The sequence below is a fragment of the Lates calcarifer genome, unplaced genomic scaffold (assembly GCF_001640805.2).
Source record: "Lates calcarifer isolate ASB-BC8 unplaced genomic scaffold, TLL_Latcal_v3 _unitig_1112_quiver_1038, whole genome shotgun sequence".
Classification (NCBI taxonomy): domain Eukaryota; kingdom Metazoa; phylum Chordata; class Actinopteri; family Centropomidae; genus Lates; species Lates calcarifer.
The window spans coordinates 4,716-23,061 of record NW_026115295.1 but is presented as its reverse complement, the minus strand read 5'-3'; the positions used below and the strand labels follow the sequence as shown (position 1 = coordinate 23,061).

Here is an 18,346-nt window from a genome sequence, read left to right as displayed (position 1 = left end):
CTTGCCTTGTGTGAGAAGAGGGAAATGTATTAACGTCGTCTGAGGGAGGGTTAATGTCAGGGTACAGGCATAACCTCCTGTCAGGGCAGAAAACTAAACCCTGGTATCCTTTTATCTGAAAATTAAAAACAAAGAAAAGCAGATAATACATTGTATTAAATCACTTAAAGCATATCACTATATACACTATAGTACAATATATATATACCACTGCTACTTTATTCTACTATATTCTTCATACAGTCTTTATTAGGCTACATATCATGGCTGGAGATGCTTTACTGGGCTTATTATGAACAAACATTTGCACAGTTCACTTCTTAATGTGTCTGTGTAGGTTCTCAGTCATCCAGGTCATGGTAGTCTTAGAGGCTAAAGTGCTAAAGCAAATAAAGCAAATAAAAAAATTGTTGCGGCTTCTGTAGTTATTACATTGATAAACTTATTCGAAACAGACGCTGTGTTGCGTAGTTACTCACAGTTTGAAGGTGCAGGGGTTTAAATGGCTGCTGACAGATGCTGCTTCAGGCTAAACTGCTTTGGCTAACTGTTGTAAACACGTTACTCAAAATAAACAGGCCTTTAAAAATACATTAAATAAGTTAATATCTAAAGAAACTGCAACGAAGTTGAGAACTATCTCGGTGGCGTCCTCTCACTTCAGCACACCTGCTTTAATTAAGAGGTTCCTGAGAGGTGGGTCACGTGATGCGCCTAGTTTAGGTTGTTATCAAACCTACCACTAGGTGGCTCTAGTGCTTTATTCATTCATTATTTTTTGTAGCTGCTATCAAAGTATATTTTAACATTCAGGATCATATGTGGTTATTTTACCTGAACTGTGTCCCCTGATGGACAGTCCACCCACTCAGAGCCATACACCTGGATTTGGTACCTGTTTGGTCCAGTACACCTGTGTCTGTAACAGCGACCCTCCACAGAGCTGCTAGACACAAAAGACTGATGTATGTATAGATGTAAAAGACAAGTGGAGAGAGAACAGAATAATGTTAAACAGAGGATACAGGTAAGAAAACATTGTCATACATGCACACACACCTGTGTGGTCAGGTTGGAGAAGAAGCAACGGCTGTTGAGGCCCAAAATCTCCCCACTCCAATCGTCTCCAGCTGTCTGCCTGGTGTTGTCCTTTTTCCAGCATTCACTCTGAAGGACAAGAGGAAAAAGACTGAACATTTGGTGCTGCAATGGCAGAATAATACAAATAAATGCATAAAATACAGATATTACTGATTTATAGAGCTGGAAATCTCCAAATCCAGAGCAGATGTAAAGAATGTGCATCATTATGAAACTAATGAAAAGATGTAAAATTAGTACAAAGGGTGATTATGTTTGATGAGATTCAAGAAAATCATGAGAGGAAATGTAACTTACTGCATTTTTGAGGGGTTTGAACACACCACATCCCTCCAGGTATGGATCAGTCTGGCACTCCCCCTTGTGGAGGTGAAGAAAATGACACCCAACTCCACTGAGAGAAATTAAATGAACATTAGTGCTAGAAATGTGGCATGAAAAGAAAAAAGGAACCTGTAATCCTCTTAAAAATTAGTATATATGTAAAAATTCATTGTGTAGAGAACAAATATGTGATTTTAAATTAACCTGCCAGTGCAGAAAAAGAATGAGGAGTTGTCTTGGCAGGTTGACAGGGAGCCAAACATGGCTCCTTCACCTACAAAAAACACACATTGTCATTAAATTATGTATTTTTTCTTCAAACAGTTTTACGACTCAGAAGTCAGGTGATTTTAGTTAAATTAAAACTGTAGCTGATGTTTTCTACTATTCTGTTTGTAATTTCTTGGTAAAATATCTACACACTTCATTCCCTCTTACCGTCACCCCAGACCAGACTCTGTGCCCGGCTCAGGTTGACAGTGTACCAGCCTGTGTCTTGTAACGCAGCTAAAGTGATTGGGTCGATCCGGACTGTGGTGGAGTCCTCCAGCACCGCTGCCATGATGGACCCCCGCAGGACCCGGGACTCCCAGTGAGAGGACACTCTACCTGGCTGTACATCCTGAGGGGAGAAGATGTGGTGGACAGGTAGTTAGAGACAGATCAAGGAGAGGTTTTGTTGAATCTGTTAGAGTTTGTTGAACTTCAGCTGCTCAGTACCAGGTTCTCCAGCGGCCCTCCCAGCTCAGGGTCAGTTGATGCCAGGTGCCTCTGCAGAGCTGAGATGACAGACGGGGTGTAAATCCTCATCTGGCCCGATCCATCAGAGTGAATCACTTTCCCCCGAGGTGAACATCCAGCACCCACTGCAGCACAAATCAACACAGTTTTCTGAGTCTTCTTTTTAATGTTCTTCTTTAATCTTTCTTGTTAGGTATTAAATTCTATTTCTTTCTATATTTCTATTTCTATGTTATCATCTTCATGTTTTAATGTGAATACTTAAAAGCTAATTAAAGGTACAGTGAAAAAAAGATATTACAATGAGCTCAAAAACCTTGAGAAGAGGAGGAACAATCTCTCCAGGTGTGGAAGAGATCTTTAGAGAAACCAAGTGCATGAAACAGCTCATGGATCATAGTCTGGAAAATAAACAATGACACAGGTTCATTATGATTGCTGCTACTTCTTATGTTCCCATAGCACCATCATTTATTTCATTTTAAAAATGTATTATTAATATAGTAAATCACACCTGTACTGTAGCCTGGTGGTTGTACGTGGATTCTGTCAGTCTGCAGATGACCACCACCCCAGCCACAGGTCGCCCATGGGTGTCTGTCTGGCAGTGGACAGCGTAGGCAAACACATCAGGCTGAGTGCACAGAAAGAAAGCATGTAGAATGAGAAACAGTAAAAGCAGCTAAAATAGGGTTTCATCAGTACAGACATATGTCTTCACCTCTGCTCTGCACTTGTCAGTGGACTGTGTGTGGAGGTACAGCAGGAAGTCAGTGTCAGGGAGTCCAGCACCTTCAGGTCTGAGAACAGTCCTACGAGGTGAATCTGGCTCTGGGTAAATGTCACATCCAGCCAGGTGATCATCTGGGATCTGTTCATAGCAGGGATGACAAACAATGGATTTTAAGGAGCTTCTGTGTCATTCATAGAAAAGGAACAGATACAGGTTCATACTGTTAAAATCGTTCAGACTGATACTTACCGTCACATCCAGACAGGTCTCACTCCTGTAGTTGTTGTTAGCTCGACCACACCTGAAGGAAGAAATCTGTTACTTTTTAAATCCACTTTCATGACATTTCTCCTTTAGTTAACAGTGCTCAATGACAGAGGAAAAGATGGCTGATACAATAAAGAACTATTAATTATGTAACATATTTTACTGAGCATTTCAGTGCTAATATTTCTACTAACCCCCGTCACTTTCTCTTTAAAAGTGATGTAGAAAGGTAACTGTTCATGACTGTAATTTGAACACTTTGTTTTGACTTGAATTTGTGGAAATCAATGCATACACACCTGTTGTAGTTGGTGTTTCTTGAATTGCTCCAGATAAACTTGCAGTATTTGTTGACGTCTCTGCTGAGCAGCAGAGGACCCAGTACTCTGTTCACTATCAAAAGGTCATAGAATAATTGATTCATATTAGTCTCTCTGTATGCAAGTGTGTGTGTGTGTGTGTGTGTGTGTGTGTGTGTGTGTGTGGTGTCTTTTTCACCTGATAGTAAAGAAGACACCACCCTCACAGCCTCGGCCACTGCTGACTTCAGTCTGTCTTTCTCTGCGTCTGATAGGTTGTCGTTCTCTCTTGGAATCCAGGTGTGGATCCTGATTGGCTGTGGAGAGGCAGGAGGGGACTTCACTGTCCTCCATCCTCCACCATTGGTTTGTTGCTTAGAGGGTGGCGGGTGCTCTTGCCCGGTCAGGGATCTGAGTCTGGGCTCGTTGGGTGGGCTGTCTGGGTGGATGGGTGCAGCTCTGACCGCTCTGACCTGAGCCTGAACCTCATCAAAGATGCACTTCTGCAGGACTCCAGGGAGCTCAACCACCATTACCACCAACATCCCCACCCACAGTCTCTGGGATGGAGGTAAAGCCATAATTATGGCTGGAACCTATTTAATAGTCACACAGGACGACAGTGAGTAGTTTTTTAATCGAATTCTTTGAATTGTTTCACCACCAGAATTGTTTTCCCAGCAGTGTAAAACTTTTATAATTGTTAACAAAATTCTAAAGTTAACTGAATAAAATAAATGTAAAGGTTGAGGGTACTTACTGAATTCAAAGCTGACTCAGCAGAAAATGTTTTAAGCCATGCTATCAGTCTGTTTAGTTTTCTTGTTTACTGGCCGAGGCCTATTTTGAATCACTTTTTCAATATCAAGCATTTGTCAAGATGGAACGTTTTTTTTTTTTTCTTCTTTTTTTTGTTGGTAAAATGCATTCATAATGGTGCAAAACCTATCAGGACATTTTAAAGGTGCATGTAATGTACTGGACTCACAGTATGATTCCTACTTTCTACAAATAGTAAAATATACATAAAACACACAGTAACTCAATATAATTCAAAGATTATCATGGACTACTTTTTATCTGTGGGGTCTGACTTTGCTGTGAAAAAACTAGGCTGTGTGCCTGCCAAAGCAGCTGCTAAATGTAAAGTGAAATTCAGCAGTCACTTACCTGCAGCACTGAACTATTAATTAGTTATTAATTAATCATTATAATTACCTTGAAGGTTGATGCAACATCAGTCTCTCCATGTAGTTTCAGTGTTCAATGGTACAGCTTGATTTTCTCTGCACTCACCTTTTATCCTGTGCACCAGTGATGATCTCAGCTTCTCTCCAGGACACCAACTGAGGAGCTCTTTCAGGAGTCTGTGAATTTCTACAGGAGTTTTGAATACAAAGCACAAAGCGACAGCTCTTTCATCTGTTACTGAGGTGTCAGCCGCTCCTCACACACTTTGCTTAAAAAACACAGACAATACACAAAACCTAAAAGTGCAAATTGTTTAATCTCAGCCACATTTTTACTTATATACAGTGAAGATGACCCTAATAAATCATAAAATCACTTTCTCTCTTATTTATCTCATTACACTGCAAATTTAAAACTTCTGGCTAGTCCACATCGACCCTAGTACATTCAACAAAGCAAGGAGAACAACCGAAAGAGAAAAAACAAAAGATAAGTAACTTGCAGAAATAAAAACTCCATAAAATGTACAACAATACAAATGGCACACCACAAGTCTGTTGTGTCAAAATGTGACAGAATGCGATCAATTCCCCTCAGGGGCTGAAGATTCAAGTTGAGGTTATTTTGTGATTTCGGGGCCCCTTTCATCACCAGGGCGCCTTATCTTCCTGTGCACACTACACACACATACACACACATCTAAAATCAGGCACCAGAGAGATTGTCTTTTGACACGTTTGCTTTTGTAGATTACATACATTCACTTAGGAAGTGTACACGTGTGTGTACTTTAACACGCATATATGTTACGTTGCAATCGATGTGCACTAAAACAGGGGTCCCAAAAAGTTATTGCCAGCTTGCAGAGTAGACATGCATCTCTTTTCGTGTTATAATAAAGTCACTGATGTGTCGATGCGTGCTGTGATGTAAGGAAAACGTGCCTTTGTGTGTTTTCGTGTGCAGTGTGTAACTCAGGAATCATCTCAATCACCTCCAGCCATCTACAGGAAACTCCTCAAAAGGCACTTAAATAGGGGAAATGTTTTTTTTTTCTATAATATCTGTGATATAACGTGAGACTGGATGCAAGTGGCAGAAGTATGTGGGGACAATCCACATCTACAAACATACTCCACTGTCTATGTAAGACTAAAATGCAAATGCATTCACACTGTTGCAGCCATACAAACACAATTATTTTCCATCATAAAAACTCTAATCATTCAATCTGACAGTAGCCTGCCTCAGTATCTGGATAGGGAAGATTCTTCTGTGCAAAAAGTTTACCTTCAATGTGCAGCCCAGCGTTAATTAAGTGCACAACCAACACTCACCTACACTTACTCGCCAGCATACATCAGCCATGCTTTTCGTCTAAAACTTACACTTTCTTAAGGAAGTCTTTAAAAATGGTCAAATACTTGATTCCATAAGTCAATAAATCCAACTCAAAGCAATTTCAAAAGGCACCAGACTTGCACAGTGAGGGTGAGTCTCGCTGTGGGCCACTCCTGTGCTTAAGTTCAAACAAATGTGGAAAGACTGGGTTTCAGTTATCAGTGTGTCGGGGGAAAAAGGAGTGGTGTGGAGTATTGGGTGGGTGCGGAAGTCATTCAGGTGAGCATGGGCACATCATCCTCTGAAGTGGTGTCTTCAGAGAGGGGGATAAGCAGCACCTCGTCGTCTGAAGAGGACGAGGAGAAAGACGGGGAGGCGGAGAGGGGCATGGAGTTGGTGGAGGAGGAAGAAGGCGAGGCTCTGAAGAGGGAGATGCTCAGGCCCAGCGTGTGGAAGATGGAGGCCAGAGAGGGGCTGCTCGGAGGGACGGCTACAGGAGGAGTGTGAAGGGCGGCCGTGGGAGGAGCTGGGGGAGCATACGGAGGTGGAGGCGGAGAGGAGACAGGCGGAGGGGGAAGCGGCAGTAGAGGAGGTGGTGCTTCCTGCTGCTGCTGCTGCTGCTCTGACTGAGCCAACAAGCCAAGTTTCTGAGGCACCGGCTGGTTGACTGCCTCCACAGCCGACGAGGAGCTTGTGGGAGTGGAGTGAGCTGGTTCCTGACCGGAGGGAGCGGCGTCCGACTGCTGCTGACCAGAGCTTGATGCCTGAGTCGGCCTGGAGGGAGGTCTGGGGATGAGACCCCACCTCCTCATGCGGCGAACGGCCCGGCGGACAAATCGGGGCCTGCGTCTGCGATGCGGGGAGCTGGAGGCATCCTGACGGAGGAGCTGGAGAATTCCCCTCAGAGACAGAGACGAGGTCTGACATGGAGGAACAGGTGAAGAAACAGAGAGTGGAAAAGAGAAAATCAGTCAAAATACACTCAACAACTCTTGCTCCATTTCCTTAAATGGTATTAAAATCATCCGCACTACAAAGGTTTGTATTCACAATACACTGATCCAAGTTTAAAGAGCAAGCAGGCAGCTTGGGCATTTCCCATCAGTACATGCTTTGTTTTATACAGTTAATACGTCTGCCTCCATCACCTTGGCTGTCCTCACCAGCTAATAATAAAGCACCTTAGTGTGAACTTGCATGGCAACAGCACATTAGCTCTATCTCAACACTACTTCAGGCCACAGTCTGCTGCTGGGGATTAATAAGTCTGCTGAAGTGGAGCACATGACTTCAGGACAGACGAGACAAGAACCACTGTGGACTGTAGTGTACTCAACGTGCCTGAAGAGTCAAAGATTGTGCAACTCAGCAATGTGGCCTCTTTTCCCACGACTAATTCTATCATCAGTGCTCCCCATCTTCAGTTTGTGAGCGAGTGTTTTCATACTGACTCCTTTGATTCAAACTCTAGAGCATTACATTAATTTGTTACGGTCCTTTGAGGCTCAAGCTTACGTTTGATTTCCACATTACTGTCATGTGCTTTAAATTTAGGTGCAAACAAATAAGTCAGTGTCACAGCTCAACACTGGACACTGAAGTGAAGGAGGCAAGACTGAAATTTAGCCTGCATGTACGTAAATGAACTAAGGTGACTCCACACTTTTTTGTTGTTTTTCTGTGACACTGGTATTTTTTGGCCATCAGAGACTCCTGTCGGTAAAACTGAGCTTCCTAAACACTTTAATGAGACTAAACAGACATGAACTCACTAGCTTAGCAACAGTAAGGCTACAAACAATCCATAATGCAACCAACACTGGAGGAGCCTGTGTTAAACCTCTGCCTTCATGACGTTGGGATGCTGACTATATAAACCCCACTTTTTCAAACTAATTTCCAGAAAAGTATCAGTCAATAACTGCATAGAAATATGCAAGCTGTACTAATGATAATGTAAGAAATGTTCCAAAAACACTGCAAGCTGTGCACTTAACAGGACACTATACAGTTATCAGCTGAAATGACTCTAGGGTTATTGATTATCTGACACTGATAAAAAGCTCATATTCATCCTGTAAGCAGATTCTTGTTCTTGTGACGCTCCTCTCTCTCACCTCGTTGGGGTTTTCTGTGGGGAAGTCCTCCACCGGGGGGATGATGCCCTGGGCAATCAGCTGACCGTAGGATGGAGGAGCCTGTTGCTGGATCAGCTCCGCTTCCTGACGGCTGATTGGAGCAAACATGCTGCAAGAAAACAGACACGTTTAAGATGCATTCATACGCACTGACACTTTGTTACACACTACCAACATGTTTTGGTTTTTGTCGTGGAGGTTCTTAACAGATACAGTATACACTCCTTTGTCATACTTCTTATACTAAATTACCCTCAATAATTGCTACAACCCAAACACCACACATGGTTTATTCTTGTTGCATGAATGTTTTGACTTCATAAAGATGCTGCAAGATAGTTTAAATTTGGCTGAGACAAATCACACGTGGGAAGCGGACTGTTTACAACAACCTGGTAGTTTATGGTAGGAGGGGAAAACGAGTGAGTACGATATGTACTGGCTGTGTTGTGGGAGGTTGTGAGGTGGTTGAGAGGTGCTGTCTGGTAGTGTTGGCAGCGGCTGAAGCTAGCAGTTAGGAAAACAAAGTGTGCCTCTCGTGACTCACTGTCTCAGATTATCAACACAAAATGTGGCTGAAGTAGTCACAAAAAAGCCCATTATGCTGGTTAAGAAGAATCAAAATAATCTCAAAAAGGCAAAGATGGGAAACATGGGAAGCAAACATGTTTGTAACTGAGATAAGATCCTGTACCTGTACTCCCTGGTCCTGAGCGAATACAGTTTACAGGTGCAGCCCATGGCGATCACCAGCAGGAGTCCACAGACCAGGCTGCCAACCGTTGCCGCGGTGATGACCTTGCGGGGCAGGATGACGGTGCAGTTGAGCTCATCCGTGCCGTCCTTACAGTCCACCTGGCCGTCACAGCGCCAGCTCTCAAACACGCACCTGCAGACGGGACAAACAATGGGCCACTTGTGTGTTAGAGTATGCAGGAATAATATGAGTGAGAGACTCAGTTGCGCATGAAAGCACATCCGGATGCCTAACCCAAAATAAAACCATTAGATTGTAAAGCATGGTAACAGCACACCAGATACTGTGACAGTGTGTTAGAACGTATAGTATTTTACTAGTTAATGTGAGGGTTGTGTCCTAGAGTTTGGGGCTCTCAGTTCAATACATGCAATACGTTGAATAATTCACCATGAATTTTATTAACATCTTTCACAATTTTTTGTTGTTTTGTTACATAATAATGAAGAGGTTTTTAGTCTTATATATGCAGCTGAGTAACTACTCTTAACGGGTCACAGAACTCCTTTTTTCCATTCTCAAGTTTAAAATTAAACTTTTATTATGCTGAATACAACAGAATGGGAATGTGTGATATGTATCCATTTTCAGGCACTTCTTCTTATCGGTTTAACATTTACAGAATTGCTTCACACCATCATGAGTGCAACCCAACTGTAAATCCACAAAGTAAACCAAAACCAGGTTCTGTACTTCAGAAAAATGTATTTTAACTCTCATGATGTCAGGTTTCTGTACACACCCTCTGACTCACACACTTACATTATTACCCAGACACACCTTGCACTGATACTTAGCTAACCTGACCACAATGAAGACACAAACCATTTGACAAAACATATAAAAACAAGCAAACAGTAGCTGAACAGCTACTAAATGGACCTTGAAGAGAGGCTGTTTTGTCAAATCCTGTTTTCAAGGTCATGAATAAGCTTTGAACATCAGCCTTTAATCATCCTAGAGGTGAAATCGCCTCAAGGCCAAAAGTTTGAACTAAAGCTCCATGGCAACAGCAAACACAACCTGCTGATACAAGCGATTTAATGTGGTCAAAATCTCCAGAAAAGCTACTGAATGGACCACGAGGTGAGATGTTTTGTTTACTGCTGTTTTCAGAATCAACAGCACTAAAGATCTGGGAACAAGACAGCTGTCCTCTCCGAGCCAATGAGATAATCAGGTTTTCAGTGTGAAAGTACCTTAGAGAGACCGACACAGACAAAACACACACACTGACCTGTCGCTGTCACAATGAAAGGTCCCTGGCTGGCACACGGTGCAGTCCCGCTCGTCGCTGCCATCGGCACAGTACAGCTGGTAGTTGCATCTCTCTGTGACTGGGTAACACACGGGCCTGCCAGAGAAGTGGCTGGGCGGCAGCGCCCTCTGTCCCGTCATCCCACAGGCAAACTGGTTCGGACTGCAGCCTCTGCATCCCTCCTCATCCTTCCCCGTCTCAGGGCAGTCCCATTTCCCGTCGCACCTTTGCTCCTGGGTGAAACAACCTCCTGATGCTCCCCCACACCGACCCTCCCATGGAGGGCAGTAGCTCCCGACGTGGAACGTGGCGTTAAAACCGCTCCCCTCTGAGCCAGGAAGTGTCTCGTAAACCATCGACAGCAGGCCAGTGTGGGATTCCACTTGGACTGACTTGTAATTGGAGGTGCTGGTGATCTGTAAAATGCCAGAGAGGGACATTATGTTACCATAAGAACTGTTTTATAATGCTTTTTAAAAAACTGTGAATGTTTGGATACATTTTCCAATTAAAGCAAACTCACAGTTTTAATTACGTCCCCATTGCCTTGCTCTCTGTTGTAGATGGTGAGTCTGTCCCCATGTCCCAGCACCAACTGCTGCAGGTCCAGTCTGAGTGGCCTGGAGTCCTGAGGGTCCAGAGTCCAGACACAGTACAGAGCAGAATTCCGAATGGCTGGAGGGGAGAACGTCCCATAAAAGGTTTGGAGGAGCCCTCCGCAAGGCCACTCGATGGGAGTGGGTGTCACAGCCATCTCCTTATGAGTCTGAGGTTGCTCTCGATCCACCTGGGACTCCTCCTCCTCCCTGTCCTTCATCGACTGCCACAGTTCAGACTCACTATTTCTCTCAGCTGACCTGTCTGAGCTCCAAGTTTTATCTACTGGCTTATGTCTGTCCGAGTCCCTGTCATGGTTTATCTCTGTATATGTTTCTCTTTGGGTCTCCTCTGCCTGTGTGCTGCGTCGCTTTGGGGGTTGTGGAGTTTCCACTTCTGCATCGCAGTCCTGTTCATCAGTGCCGATGCCAGGACCTTCACCGAGACACTCCACCTGGCCATTACAGCGCCAGGAGAGGGGAAGACAACGACCCCCCAGGCATTCAAAAGATGTCACTGGGCATTCACCTGAGTCTGAATGTACGGAAACAGAAAGGGATAAAACAAATTAAGATACTTTGATGAGAACAAGCTTAAACATGCAGCAGAAATGCAGAGCCATTTATTTTTTTGACAAGGCACAAGGAGACAGCATTTTGCAAGAGTTTAGAAAAAGATGTTTATGGAAAAAAAACACCACATCATCATACCTCTGGCATAGCTCAACAGAAACGATGACACAGGGAACAGATGCGGGAGGAAGTGGTGCATCACTGTAATATTCCCCCCTGGGAATTCCATGGGCGGCGGCAGCTTAGAGCCGCAGAGGACAACCGGCTCACCACCAGTTGATGATTTTATAGACACCCATTCCTTCCTACACCGAGCTGAAAACTGGGAAAAGCTGAAAAAAAGATTTAAAGTAAGAAAAACGAGGGGATTGGCAATAGGAGGCGGACTGAAAACCTTACTTTAAGAGAAACTGCAGCACCTTTGAGACAAATGTTGAACAATATAAACTGTAAGAAATGCTGTCATAAAATTTACAGTATTGTATTGATTCCTTTTAATATCTCTGGGTGTGTTATGGCCTTTGCATCAGACCTTCCTGTCTGATTATTTCATCCACAAACTGTTTCTCAATTAATTTTACAGACTGATTTTTATTCATATTGCCCACTTCCAGGCCACTCATAATACATTACATTCTTACCACAGAACATAATCAAGTACTCCAGAAAAACAATTAATACAATGTACAACTGGTCTGCAAATATTTACATGATATTCAGCTCAGTCTATAATTGACCCAGAAGATATCCCACATCTGACTGACAGCAAATAATTGGGAGCAAACTACTCAACATCTTTGAACTCTGAAAGCAACATCCTGTGTCTCTGGTCTTTTATATTCTCTCAGCATCTCTACCTGAGAACGACAGGTTCTCCCTCCACACCCTTGATGATCCAGCAGTCATAGGTTGGGCCGAAGCGGTAGGACCAGCTGTGGTAAGCAGAACTCCTGATCTCTCCCACTTGGTTGTCTAAGACTTGAAGTGAATGCCCGCAGTGGGCTAAGATACAACAAGACAAAAGACGCACAGGTTAAGATGTTAAAAGTCAAGTGTTACTTTATGGGATAAAACAAATAAGGTGTGTATGAAATGTCAGCAACCTGACTGTTTCTGCTTAAAGTTTATTACATCACTTTTCCCTCTCCTAACACCTGTTTTCAAACTACAGGTGAAAGTAGGTGTTTAGGGAAGTAGTAAAGCAAGAGAAAGTACTGTTAAATATGCTCTGCCTGCAGCCTGCTATTACCACTACTATTACACATTGTAGGTTACAGGAAGATATGAAATAAGAATGTGACATTGAAAAATCCTTCCATGGTACCCATGGACACAACATGAGATAAAGTGCTGACTAGCTGTTTCCTTACCTGAACAGAGGGCGGGCACAAAACGGCTGCACACTGCAGAGGAAACAAGCAAAAACGGTACAAGTCAGGCCAGCGTTTAATCACAACAGCTGAAATCGTAAATGCTGTCTGACAAGAGAAGTGCAAACATGACCTTTGCTTGATAAACATTTAAAGCAGGAACCTTAGAGACGTACACAAAAACAGCACAGATGTAATGTATGTGTATTCACTCACCTGATATGGTGAAAACCAGGAGGGCACAGAGGTTGTAAGTGACTGTCATTGTGATAATGTTTCTCCTCCAAAAAGCTGGAAATTATTTTAAAAAAAACAAACAAAAAAAAAAAAACAACTGAAGACTTAAAAATTGAAATAAAATGTCAGAGAAGCGCCATCTTAGGAGATTTCATTCAGGAAGACTTCACCTGCAAAGTGAGGAAGAAGATAAATTAAAGGAAGGAAATTAGACTAAAAATAGTCTTCTATAATTACTTTTTGGGTATTTAGCCATTGGTTGAACAATAAAAGAAAATACCCATAATGCTAATCCATTTTGTTCGTTTCATTGATGTTTTGACGCATTTGTTTTACAGTCTATCTGCGCCCACTTAAAATATTATTACATACTTGTCAGACCAGAACAAATAAATGAGTTGTTTTACCCGAGAGCAATTGTTACAGCACCAAACAAGTGAGCACTGCATTAAAAGTAGCCATAATTATACGTCCTTCAATTCAATATCGTTATATATCCAGGATAGAAATTAATATATCTCTATGCTCTTGAAAACTGAGGTTATTTTGATCTCTTACACAACATTTACACACATACGCAGCACACACACATGGATTTCCTTCCTATAATCTTCTCAACAATGACGCCAGGATGGCCACCATTTCCGAGATAAAAATAAACTGTTTCAAAGTCTTTCTATAATTCCCGGTAAAGTAAAACTATCTGACTATCGGGCTCAGGTCGATTAACAGCTCGTTTTGTTCCCTTCAAGTTTACATAATGTCCTGAGATAACGCTGAGTTAGTTTCGGTTTGAGGGAGAAGGAGGGAGCAGCTGCTCGTCGTCTTTAGAGCGTCTTTTAACAGCTAGCTTCCTGGCGAGCTAACCGCTAACATCCTAACGTCCCTCTTCGTTTATTCGCTTCTTCTGGGCCGCGACACCACAAGAAAACGGCTTCGACCACGACACTTAGTGTTTTAGTACCCAAAGAAACCATAACATGTAGGTTAGAAGCGGCAAAAAGGCAATAAAATGGTTTTAAAAGAAAGAAACAGGAGCCAAGTACGTTACCATGTCAGTCGGCCTTTCTTGTTGACAAGTTCTGAACTACTTCCGTATATTTTAGCTCATGACAGGAGGGGGCGGGGCTTGTGATGTCAAACTGTTTTTCTTTCATTCATAAAAAATACACATTATTCTCCTTCAAATGTTTCAACACAGTTCTAATCTTATTTATAACACTGTAAATTCATACATTAATACAGGGCGCGGCCAAAGTCTGAAGGGAGTCTAAAAGGTGAAATGTTTATTTCCAAACACAAGGTGTCAGTGTCTAACATCAGTTTTAATTCACAAAAAAAGGACTTCCTGGGCTCCTCTCAAAGACTACAGTAACTAAGTACATATATGCAAGTACTCTGCTTGTTTATTTTGAGTACAGTATTTTCATTTAAAGTTACTTTAAACCACTGTTGCACCAAATTTCGACAGCAATAGAAGAAATATGATGCATTGATGTAGAAAAACTACCTAAAAGTATTAAAAAAAGTTGTCAAAATTACATTGAGATCCCTTTTATATATTAATGCACAAAAAAATAAATATAACACTGAATGGTGCAAAGTCAAATTTTACTTATTTATAGCATTATTTTGAATGCACGACGTTTACATGTAATGGAGTATTTTTATTCTGAGGAATTAAGTTTTTTTTTTTTTTTTTTTTTTTTTAAAAAAGCACGGCTTCTACCTCTGATAATATCTGAGTCTTTCTATCATTGATCGATACACTGATAAGTCTGGCCCGCTGTCGTCACGCAACCGTGAAAAAAATGACGTCTGCACATCTGGAGGAGGACCCAGAGGAAAATCCATCTCTCTCTCTCTCTGTCTCTCCCTCCCTCTCTTTCTCTCTCTCTCTCTGACCACGTCCACACACTCTACAGACAATCCCACTGAAGGGAAAAGAGGCCAAACTATGAAGCTTTAGCGAGCAGCAGCTGAGCGTTTGTCACAGCCACCTGATGACTTTAGGGTTGTGTTGGTTGTTTTCAGCTCAGCTCTGAGGGGAGTCGCTTTTGTGCAGAGAGAGAGAGAGAGAAAAAAGTTGTCTGCTGCGCTCGAAGTGTCCATGTGGATACCACCAAGTTTTCTGCCACGTTTTTAAAAACAGAGCGGAGTTGCATCGAGCCTTGTTGTGTTGATTCTAACTTTTTTTTTACTGTCAGGACGGCGGAGCTCGTGTAGAGAGTTAGTTTTCTGAACTTATACTTTTTGGGGGGGCGGTAGTTTGCAGATACCAGAATGTTACCCCAGCTCCTCACCCTGGCCTGTGGTCTCTGCTGCTTTGGTTTTACCTCCGTTGCTGCAAATGTACTACAAGCTGAGGTAAGTGGCGTTAAAAAAACAGGATTAATTTACCTTAGACAATGCTTAAGTACATGTTTAGATATTTGTATTTGCATATATCTGTTGTTATAATGTGTCAACAATGTGTATTTTCCACTGTACCCATTTTCTCACACATGTGACTCTCATAATTAAAGTTTTCTACAGTAGTGTTTGTTGTACATTTACAGTGTAAAGCCTGGATTCTGCAATGGAGAATTAATTGTGTCACAGGGAATTGAAGTTTTGCTGTTATCTGTGGTGTCTCTACTGTTTAATAGGTTTTCTCTAGTCTTCCAAAAGCAAGGGAGGAACTGTTTATATTCCCCTCATGTTTATTCTTCCCCCCTCAGACACTCCTGACCTCTGTTTTTCTCCACTAAGAACTGTTTAAAAGAGTCCATCCGAGTAGAAACTGTAACAAGAGATGAAACTTCATCCAGAGGAAGAATGTCATGAGTCTAAACTTTTGTGGTTTTTTGAAGGAGGAGGAGGAGGAGGAGGAGGGGGGAGATCCAGCCATGCAGGGGCAGTGTACAGTTTAGAAAACCTCAGCTGAGCTGCTTTGTTCTGAGAGGGAGAGAGGGAGAGGGGGGGTAGGGCTGGTGGTATGGGGGGAGGGGGTTAATGGTTTTCATCCGCCTGTGCAGACTGCACAGACAGCAGGGCCTGGAAGTTGGTCTGCCCTTCACAACAAGCTGGACGTGGGGCGCTCCCATCTGGGAGTCTTGAGGCCTCAGGCGTCACGCTGTGAATCCCCTCACCCCCGAGCCCCGGAGACACTAAAGTGCAGCTTAACTCCCATCTCAACAACATATTTTGTCATCAGGTCTCGTGCAGCTCTGTAAATGATTGGGTACGAGCACCCAGGGCGCCTCCAGTCTCTGCCAGTTTTAGATTTGCTCTAAAGGTAGTCCTTCATCCTTAGATGATCCAGTTCACAGTGTAGATAACATCAACAACAACCAGTGGTCATAAGTGCATGGGAACACAGAGGGTGTTTAATGTGGCCACATCAGTGTTTGGCCACATTCAGACACACAGACAGAAAGTGCAAATACAAGATGTTTCTCTGTAAAAGACAGGATGCACCACTAAGAGCCAGCTGTTACAGGAAATTGATTCACAAAGGGAAAAAGTCCATTAGCTCTGACTGTAGAGTGAAAAAAAAACACCAAACACATACATACTGTAGCTCTAAGAGGAGACAGGATGCATGAGGGAGCGAAGGAGGACCTTAGTCACTGACCACAACCTGCTGGCATGTGAGTCAATCCAGACATGGTGGATAACTCAGAGAAGTCAGACAGTTTACAAGACGCCACAGGTCGCTGCTGTCCTGCGGCGAGCGCACCGCCACAGTGATGAATGTCTGTAAACAAAGTGAGAAAACACGACTGTTTACTGCAGCGTCGCCTTTAGCAGCTGCGGGAAAACATCTCTAAGAGCACTGCAGCAGTACATCACTTTAGTGCTATAGGAATAATAACATCTTGTCTGGAGATACAGATTGTGTACAGTGTTTTATCTGATGGTGTCAGACATACCAGTCAGTCCTGATGCAGAGAGAGGATAAGCTTTAATTATGGCTTCAGGATTACATCACCTCAGAGCTGCATATGAACCCTGTGATCAAAAGATAGACTGGTCTGTGTGTGGAGAAAGTAGAGTAAAGATAGGAGAGACAAAGACTGAGCAGCAACTGAGTGACTTAAATGTTTAATTAACGCTGATGGAGTTCACTTCCAGGGGGTCAGGAGGATTGAGCAAGCAGAAGTCAGATGGAGAAACTGAAGTTAGAGGAATTTTGTGGTTTATCAGAGTTGCTCAAGATCTGAACATCCCCCTCTGAGCTCACTTTGACAAACTAAATCCACGTAATCCAGGCTGAGTGAAAAAAGAAGCTCCACCAATAGAGAAATAAGACTTCAACTATTCTCTGGAAATGAAACTCCTTCTGGTGAAGCTGACTACCCTCCTGCATCTGTTTTCATTCTACTTCTTTTTTTTTTTTTGCCTTGTCTAACCTTTTTTTCTGTTGAAATAAAATGCTTAGTTGGACCTTGTGAGGAAAGGAAGTGGGCAGCAATGAAAACAACAGAGTCTAAAACAGGGTCTCTCCATATCTGGCTACAAAAAAAGAATTTAGAGATTTCCCGTTGCCATCTGGAGACACGTGTCTTGTGATCACAGCGGAGGGTTACAGATCTGGTCAAAACACATCTGGGTCCAATTCCCTGTATCTCGACTTTAGAGTCGCTGTTGCTGTAGCATCAAAGAGGAGCCTCGCTCGGGCTCTGGTGCACACTGCTCTGACAGGCAGCGGCTGTCACTTAAGAAATGTCAGACATAATCAGCGGGTCGGCCTTAATGAGAAACCGATGAACTTCAAGGGAGACACTGGGAGCTTATCTTTGCTCTACAGCTGAGAAAATGCTCCATCTTGGTAACAAAGAAGACATCAAAGAGAGAAAGTTTCCACCATGACGTTAGGGAGTGCAGAGTCACAAGTCTTTGTTGAGACAGATACATTTCTGCCACGGTTTTGATTTACATTTGAACTGTTTTTGGCTCGGCTGGTTGGATTTGACTAAAGTTGATCGAGCATAAAGGCTGATTTCCTGTGAAAGACTGACTCTAGGGGTCTAAGGTCTTCTTTCTAGCTTTTTCTGGAACTTTCAGCTGTGGTCTTCATCAGCAGTTGTCAGGGAGATGGCTCAGTTTTCATCACACCTCAGCTCCAACTCAGCATAACCAAGTCACTGCATCATTAATGATCTAAAAATGTGATGCATAAATGATACTGCGTAATGGGAACTTTAAAGTTGGATACTATAGTAATTTCCTGTTAATACTGTTTCTTTTTTTACAACTTTTTTGTCGGGTTTGAGGTTGTCCAACTTGTACAGGGTGTACCACATCCTGTATCCTTTGACCTTCATTACAGATAAAGGAAAATTCCCTCTAAATAAGAATTTAAGGAGAAAAAAGAAGTATACAGTAATACCAACATGCAAACACAGTTCATTACAGGTGAAAGTACTGCATTCAAA

At 42.7% G+C, this 18,346-nt stretch overlaps 2 protein-coding genes across 2 annotated transcripts; both read right to left on the bottom strand.

The window, feature by feature from the left end:
• Nucleotides 1–4: 4 nt before the first annotated feature.
• Nucleotides 5–4,046, bottom strand: LOC108886366 (ciliated left-right organizer metallopeptidase; the record flags this gene model as incomplete). Its single annotated transcript, XM_051067088.1, has 13 exons — nt 3,665–4,046; nt 3,466–3,559; nt 3,149–3,200; nt 2,888–3,037; nt 2,681–2,800; nt 2,483–2,567; nt 2,146–2,291; nt 1,864–2,047; nt 1,630–1,699; nt 1,399–1,495; nt 1,089–1,167; nt 835–1,043; nt 5–115 (listed from the first exon to the last, which is right to left on the bottom strand). Coding segments are annotated over exons 1-13 (1,779 nt in total), but the record flags the coding sequence as incomplete, so codon positions are not given.
• Nucleotides 4,047–4,953: 907 nt separating this feature from the next.
• Nucleotides 4,954–14,066, bottom strand: LOC108886364 (low density lipoprotein receptor-related protein 10). The gene is made up of 10 exons (XM_018681187.2): nt 13,978–14,066; nt 12,906–13,096; nt 12,690–12,722; nt 12,177–12,321; nt 11,458–11,651; nt 10,674–11,281; nt 10,130–10,566; nt 8,830–9,024; nt 8,115–8,244; nt 4,954–6,917 (listed from the first exon to the last, which is right to left on the bottom strand). Exons 2-10 carry the CDS (start codon nt 12,952–12,954, stop codon nt 6,273–6,275), a joined length of 2,436 nt encoding a protein of 811 aa, XP_018536703.1. The 5' UTR covers nt 12,955–13,096; nt 13,978–14,066; the 3' UTR covers nt 4,954–6,272.
• Between the last annotated feature and the right edge of the window lie 4,280 nt (nt 14,067–18,346).

Excerpts from the sequence above, each read along its gene's own strand:
- LOC108886364 (XM_018681187.2), bottom strand. The coding sequence starts at position 12,954 with ATGACAGTCACTTACAACCTCTGTGCCCTCCTGGTTTTCACCATATCA. Across the intron at positions 9,025-10,129 it reads TTTCATTGTGACAGCGACAG|GTGCGTGTTTGAGAGCTGGC; the intron begins GTCAGTGTGTGT and ends TCCCGTCTGCAG. Across the intron at positions 8,245-8,829 it reads CTCAGGACCAGGGAGTACAG|CATGTTTGCTCCAATCAGCC; the intron begins GTACAGGATCTT and ends GTTTTCTTGCAG.